The sequence below is a fragment of the Bidens hawaiensis genome, unplaced genomic scaffold (assembly GCF_021521415.1).
Source record: "Bidens hawaiensis isolate Kalapana, Puna unplaced genomic scaffold, B.hawaiensis_p1.1 tig00023078_1, whole genome shotgun sequence".
NCBI lineage: Eukaryota > Viridiplantae > Streptophyta > Magnoliopsida > Asterales > Asteraceae > Bidens > Bidens hawaiensis.
The window spans coordinates 25,083-31,752 of NW_027505031.1; the positions used below are offsets into that span (position 1 = coordinate 25,083).

Here is a 6,670-nt window from a genome sequence, read left to right on the forward strand (position 1 = left end):
TGTAATTTATACATCAAAGTATATAAGGCAATCACTTTATTTAACAAGAAGTTCTTGGTGATACCTACAATTAAAGGACTTTGGTGAACTCTACTATCTTAGAGACAAGCGGCAACCTCTATTGTTTTGGAGAAATGATTTGTAAACAATAATCTTTACCATCTTAAAAAGAGATAATTTGTAAATGGAGATCTTTACCGGTTTAGTAAAACCATTAATCGAAGATCAAGAAGTGGACATAAGGTAGATTTGTTAACACCACCGTTAATCACTTGTGAAAACCTAAAAGGGGTAAATATGTTCTTTATAAATTCAATGACCATTTTTGAAAATTGTTCGGTTGTTTAACTTACCATGAAGAACATGTAGGATGAAAACGATGTATAAAACTCACTATTAACAGACACTGCGAGGTTGTGTATATAAATAAATGTGTGAACATGATTTTGTCCTGATTATTTTGTCCAAGACCACCATTTTTGTTCCTTGGTTTTTCGAAATGTGTCAATTATTATCAGTCCTACAATGGTTGACACAACGGTTCGACTTTCGGTCGATCATGCCATTTTTGTTCAATATCTTCTTGGTTGCATGCTTACCTGTCACTGAATCATTGAAGATCCTCTCATTGATATAAAATATTTTGCATAAATGTATGAACAATCATATTTAGTATTTGTATTGTTTGTTCACATTTTTGTTATCACTCAGGTAATAAAGAGTCCGGTTAAAAGTATAAGTACTAGTTGGCTTCATCATCAGACTGATTAAGCGGGAGCATGAAAGTACCAAATGTTGGCTTCATCTATTACGTGGATTTTCTATAATTATTATTAATATGTTCATAAATTATATTCTTAAGTTCATTAAAAAATCAAACAAGTTAAATAAAAGAAACAAAAAGAAATCTGTCAAAGTATGTATACATTTTGTCTTTGCATCACGTCTAACGGGGTCCGGGTAGGCTTGGCTTGCTCGATGAGGTTGAGCTTGCTTGTTACGCTTGTTGCTGAGTTGGGCCAATCCATTTCAAATGCTCAAGTTGTGCTCGGATCTATTTTCTAATTGTCCATGGATAGTCCGGTGGTTGATGTTCGAGCTTATAGAAGGATGAGAGAGACGTCAGAGAGCTCATTCGAGAACTTATTCTCTCTCTATCTATCTCAGTGTTTGTTCATCTTGTTATCTTCATGTTCGGAATTTCTTGTTATTCTTTGAAATTGAGTGTTATGTGCATGAGGGATTTGTTATTCTTTGTTACGATATCTTCAATTCACGTTGGGCTGAAGTTTGGTGTATTTGTTCTTGATTTGGTTGAATAATATCATATTTTGAGTTTGTGATAAAATATCAGATAATGGACATCGTGAGTAGAATAATGAAAACACGTCAAACGTGATGTATTATTAATCAACTATATATATGAGTACAATATAGATAAATACAATGAAACATAATCAAAATATTGTATTCTAATTATAATAAGAGTATAATAATCAAACTTAAATAATATTTTCTTATATATACAAGTCAAAACTAACAAATTCAGAACACAAGACACGTTGTCTATCTATGGTCCAACCACATATCGGTTGTGCTAGAAGCTAATATAATTTGAGGAATCAATTACAAAAGAACCACGGTCAATGTATCCATGAATCTAATGTTTCGAGTCTAAAAAAATCAAATGATAATTGTTAATATACCACATAATTAATTTAAGAATAAATGATAATTGTTAAAAAAAAAAAGGTACTGTAGTTCACATTAACATTTTTACACAGTTTCGCTAGTACTAGATAAAGGGTATGTTTGGCATGAAGCTTTTAGAAGCTTCAAGCTTTTAACAAAAAGCTCATACTTAATTAAAAACCTTGTTTGTTTTAAGAAGCTTGAAGCTTTTAGGTCAGCAGAAAAAACTTAAAGTTTAAAGCTTCTACTAGTTGCGTTTAGAAAGAGCTACAAGTTTTTAGCATTTTAATTACTTAAATAACCTTCCAAAATAAATAGATTTACTATTATTGTTTTTAGTTATGTCTATTTTAGTAATTTTATATATTTTATTAAAAGATCCAGCTACTCTGCCAAACATCTAAATATATCTAAAAAGCTACAGCTAGCAGCTACAGCTTCCAGCCACCAGCTTATAGCTACAGCTACCAGCTAGTTTTGCCAAACATACCCAAAGTCTTCCCTTACCGTAAGGCCTAAGCACTCACAAACACAACATAATATTAGTATATTACAAGTAAGATCCGGACAAAGTGTGGTCACGTGCCATGAAAAAGATGTTTGTAAGTGGAGTACCAGTGAGAAACTAACCGTTAAAAGTCATACCACGAGTGGGCACGGATCAAGTGTAAAAAGGAGATTGCCGAATCCATCCATGTGACAAATGGTTCAAAAACCCAAACGTTTCTTATTTAATAATAATTCAGTCCATCTATGACTCACATATGACATAACCCATCATTGTAAGAATGTATGAATGCTTGGATATGTATTAAGAGAAAAATATTTGCAGGTTTGGGTATGGTATTAGATGACGTTGACGACAATGTTTGTAATGGCAGGCAATGGTTAGTTGTATCTAGGGGTGTAAGCAAGTTAAACCGTTCGCCAATGTTTGAGATCGGCTAGTTAAAAACTTAAATGAAGTCAAGTTTAAATGAGCCATAACTCAAGCCTAAAACTAAGATTATTTAATAACTGAGCTCTAGCCAAGTTTCACTTATTGAGCTCAAACTTGCTTGTATACTACACAAGTATGTTATTTATATAACTTTTACTCAATATATTCAGCATAATATCTCAATTATGTAATAAACAATAAACAAACTAAGCCGAGTCCAAGTCCAGCTTAGATCAAACTTAAAAAAGTACTTACAAGCAAAACTCAAGCTTTAGAAATCAAAAGCTTGAGACAAGAAGAGCGGAGCCTGACTCTAATAAGTTAAACGAACTAAACTCAAGCCCGAGTCTAGTCAAGCTTGGTTCGTTTACATCTCTAATGATAGCACCATGTAAGAGAGAATGAATTATCTGTAACAATGAAATAAGGCATCTACATGTGAAAAGAAGTCTACAACACTCATTAAAGATGCAACACATCATCGAATCCTAAGATTACCAATCATCACGAGTATGCAAAGTGGAAGAGAGCCGTAAGTCATAACGCACAAATAAGGGAGGCTACATATTCTTCTTCTATACACAAAGCCTCCCATTAAAACCACAAATAACAACCTCTTCTTAAAAACTTATATCAAACGCTCACATTTAGCGCACATCCGCCAACGGGTTCTTAATTAACCCACTACCACCACCACCAAGATGAAGATTCATCTTCTTAAAAGAAGGTTGAATTTCTGATCTCTTCCATAATTTAGAGCTCAAAAGATCTGCACCCGGCAACTTGCAGCACAAGGTTGGTTTAGGGTTTGACCCTGGTCCGGTTGTCTTTGCCAAATCATATGATATCTCGTCAAGTGTTGACTCTAGACCGCGCACACGAGACTCTAGTGACCGCATCCCGTCTTGTGAGCTCCCGATATATTTCTATAATTTTGGATAGAATAACACGAGCATGTGAGAAGTCAGTCGTCTTTAAAAATAAAAAGTGTTACAATTAGTAAATTGTAGTCAAATAAAGGTATAAGGTTGACCAAAAAGGTCCCAATACAAGTTAATTGGGTTGCCATATCTAACACGTTTAATAAATGGGGCGTGCGCGAATTGAATTGTTTAATTAAATGGGTCGCGTTCAGGTTGATGTGTATAAACCCCTGAATTAAACAAATCGCCCCACTAACCTGTTTAATTAAACAGGTCAACTACCAAGCCATTTATTATAAGTTAGAACCCACCAATCTGATTTAACACGTTCACAACCTAAATACTACCCATCAAAACGCTTCAATATACCGGTTAAACAAGTTGTATTTGAGTTACACCACTATAAGTATGTCCAGTTAAAGTAAGTGTTTTTGACACGAGCGGATATATGAGATATGAGTGATATATAAGCAACATAAAACTCGAGACCCTTCAACATGACATAATAAACTATATATGGGTCATATATATCTATACATAAATAAGTATATAACTTTATATATCTTATTATGGAAAAGTAGAAATTTAAATAGAGGGTTAGTTGGATCTAAACCAGTTGGTGGGAAGGTTCACTTATTATCAAAGTCCCACATTAAAGTTATTGGTTACCAAATTACATGGTGTTCAGTTGACCAATCTAAAGTGTGTTTTATAAGACATGGGCCATAATGTGCGCCAAAAGACAGATCAAACTAGGTTGTAATTTTTTAAGTCAAAATCTACACTCACCATCTTAATTAATTAAAAAAAACAGATAGCTTAAATAATTGTTAAAACTCTTTTTTAACAGCATTTGGAACTATCATCAATACCCGAGTGAGCCTTCCTGAGACGGGATGTCAACCGTCCATACTGATTTTGACGCTCCAGGCCTGACTCACCCAGGACGAAACCCACCACTGTAGGAAAATCCCTTGAGTCAGGTTTCGAGCCCGAGACCATAAGATCCCAAGCCTTAACCATCAACCTCATGCCAATGGACCAGAATGCCAACTAAAATTGTTGAAACTTAGTAACATTATTCAGAAATTACCTCAAGGAGATAAAAAAGATTGGACTGCTGAGTTTCAATTTGAACAAGTTGATTGCGGATCAAAGATATGTCCTCAGGATCTTGATGTACTGAAACGGCATTCGAATTGTGTTTGCTAATATCTTCATGATATTGAGATTCAAGTGTCTTTTCTTCAGATATTTCACTGAAAAGAGCCCGTTTTGTTTCTAGTTTCAAAGATCTCGGTTTGGCATGTACACCCTCAGTAGTGCTGAGTCTCTGATTATCCGGCTTCTTGCGGTCCAGCTTACGAAACATTGCTGGACCAGTTTTCCTGCTGGTGTGTTCAAATGATGTTCTTGTTGCTGTGCTGGTGGAAGAACTCGAGTGCACGGTCCGCTTGCTTGTTATTTGAGGCGTTCGTGGTGGATTTCGCATATTATCTGCTTCGTCTGCCATATCACACATCAGAAATCATATCATTATTAAGATGATCATCAAAAAACCCCAAAGCATACACATTACAAACTGATATTATCTGAATCTAAGAATCAAAACGTGTTCAAATCATCAATCGTTCTCGCAATAACGAAATTCTACTTGAAATTACAACTGTGAATAATGCCACTATTACCTTTAGAAGAATGTGATTCCGGTGGTGGTGAGACCTCCTCCGGTGCATCTAGCACAGCGTTCCAAGCTTCAATCATCTGATTCATCGTCTCTCGTATACCTTTCACCTACACAATAACAAATCATGTAAACCGACATAATTACAACTACATTTCAATTAATTACAACGAATCTAATTCAAGCACACCGACATAACGACATAATTACCAAATTTCACACCTTATCAAACTTCCTCGCCTCGAACGCCTTCAAACACGCGGCCTTATACTCCGACAACAAACCCGTCTCCACAACCGCCAATTTCTCCAACACCTCAGCCGCCCCCTTCCTCACACACCAATCCTCACTTTTCGAAACAAAATCCGTCATCACCTTCACCAAACTCCTCACCACAACCGGGCTCGCAGCCGCACCGACTTTCACCCCACTCGCCACAACCGACAACAACGCCGCCTTCGCCTTAAACCCGCCACTCTTCAACAACTTCTCAAACCTCGGCATCAGCCTTCTCAAGTACCCAGTATCCGGCTCCGGCGCGCCGTTAATCACAGCCGCCAAACACAAAGCCGCGCCGATCTGAGAGTTTATATCCTGTTCGGTAACCAAGGAGTCAACAAAGGGTTTAGCCACCGACATGAAGGGCGGTTTGGTGACGTGGGTGGCGATGGAAGCGGTGGCGGAGACGCAGGCGGTACGGACGACGGTGTCTGGGTCGCGTAAGCGACGGAGGACGGCGGAGATGAGTTTGGAGAGGTGGAGTGATAAGACGTCACCGTGGGATTCTGATAAGGTGGAGATTAAGCGGACGCATTGTTTGCGGACAGGGGATTTGTCTGATGAGTTGGTGGATGAGATTGAAGAGAGGAATGGTGAGATGGAGTCGTGCGTTAGGGTTTTGGCGATGGACTCGAGCTCGGTGGCGGCGGCGGAGTGGGTGTCGCGGTCGGAGAGTTTGTTCAGGCAGACGAGGGTTCGGTGTTTCAGGTCACGTGGGTGTTTGGTTGGTGGTGACATTGTGGTGGTGGTGGTTTATTGTGGTAGTGGTGGTGGTTTGTCTGTGGATTCCGTCAGCATTGCCGGAGGTCCGGTGAAGAGGATGAGATGAGAGTTATGGAAATGTCGGGTGCACTTTACCTTTTTCTTTTTTTGTTTTTGTTTTTGTTTTTCTCTATATTCCTTTTCTTTTAATAATTTAAATACATTTTTTTTGTTATAAATTAAAAAAATAATGTTTTAAGTTTCTATGAATATTTAAAGTTTTTTTTTCTAAATTTATTGAGTTTTTACTTACTATTTTATCTTGAATTAAAGGGATTGTGGTTACTGGTAATGAAATAAATGTCAATTAGTTAGTTGTGGAATGGTAAAGGAGAGACTTGATACTTCATTTAAAAATTTGATTCATGCCCCTAGCATTTAGTTTCATAA

The 6,670-nt window shown here is 37.1% G+C and overlaps 1 protein-coding gene across 1 annotated transcript; it reads right to left on the reverse strand.

Annotated features, from left to right (window-relative positions):
• Positions 1-3,069: 3,069 nt before the first annotated feature.
• On the reverse strand, positions 3,070-6,318 carry LOC143609986 (TORTIFOLIA1-like protein 3). The gene is made up of 4 exons (XM_077084591.1): positions 5,462-6,318; positions 5,244-5,349; positions 4,649-5,061; positions 3,070-3,558 (listed from the first exon to the last, which is right to left on the reverse strand). Exons 1-4 carry the CDS (start codon positions 6,254-6,256, stop codon positions 3,280-3,282), a joined length of 1,593 nt encoding a protein of 530 aa, XP_076940706.1. The 5' UTR covers positions 6,257-6,318; the 3' UTR covers positions 3,070-3,279.
• Between the last annotated feature and the right edge of the window lie 352 nt (positions 6,319-6,670).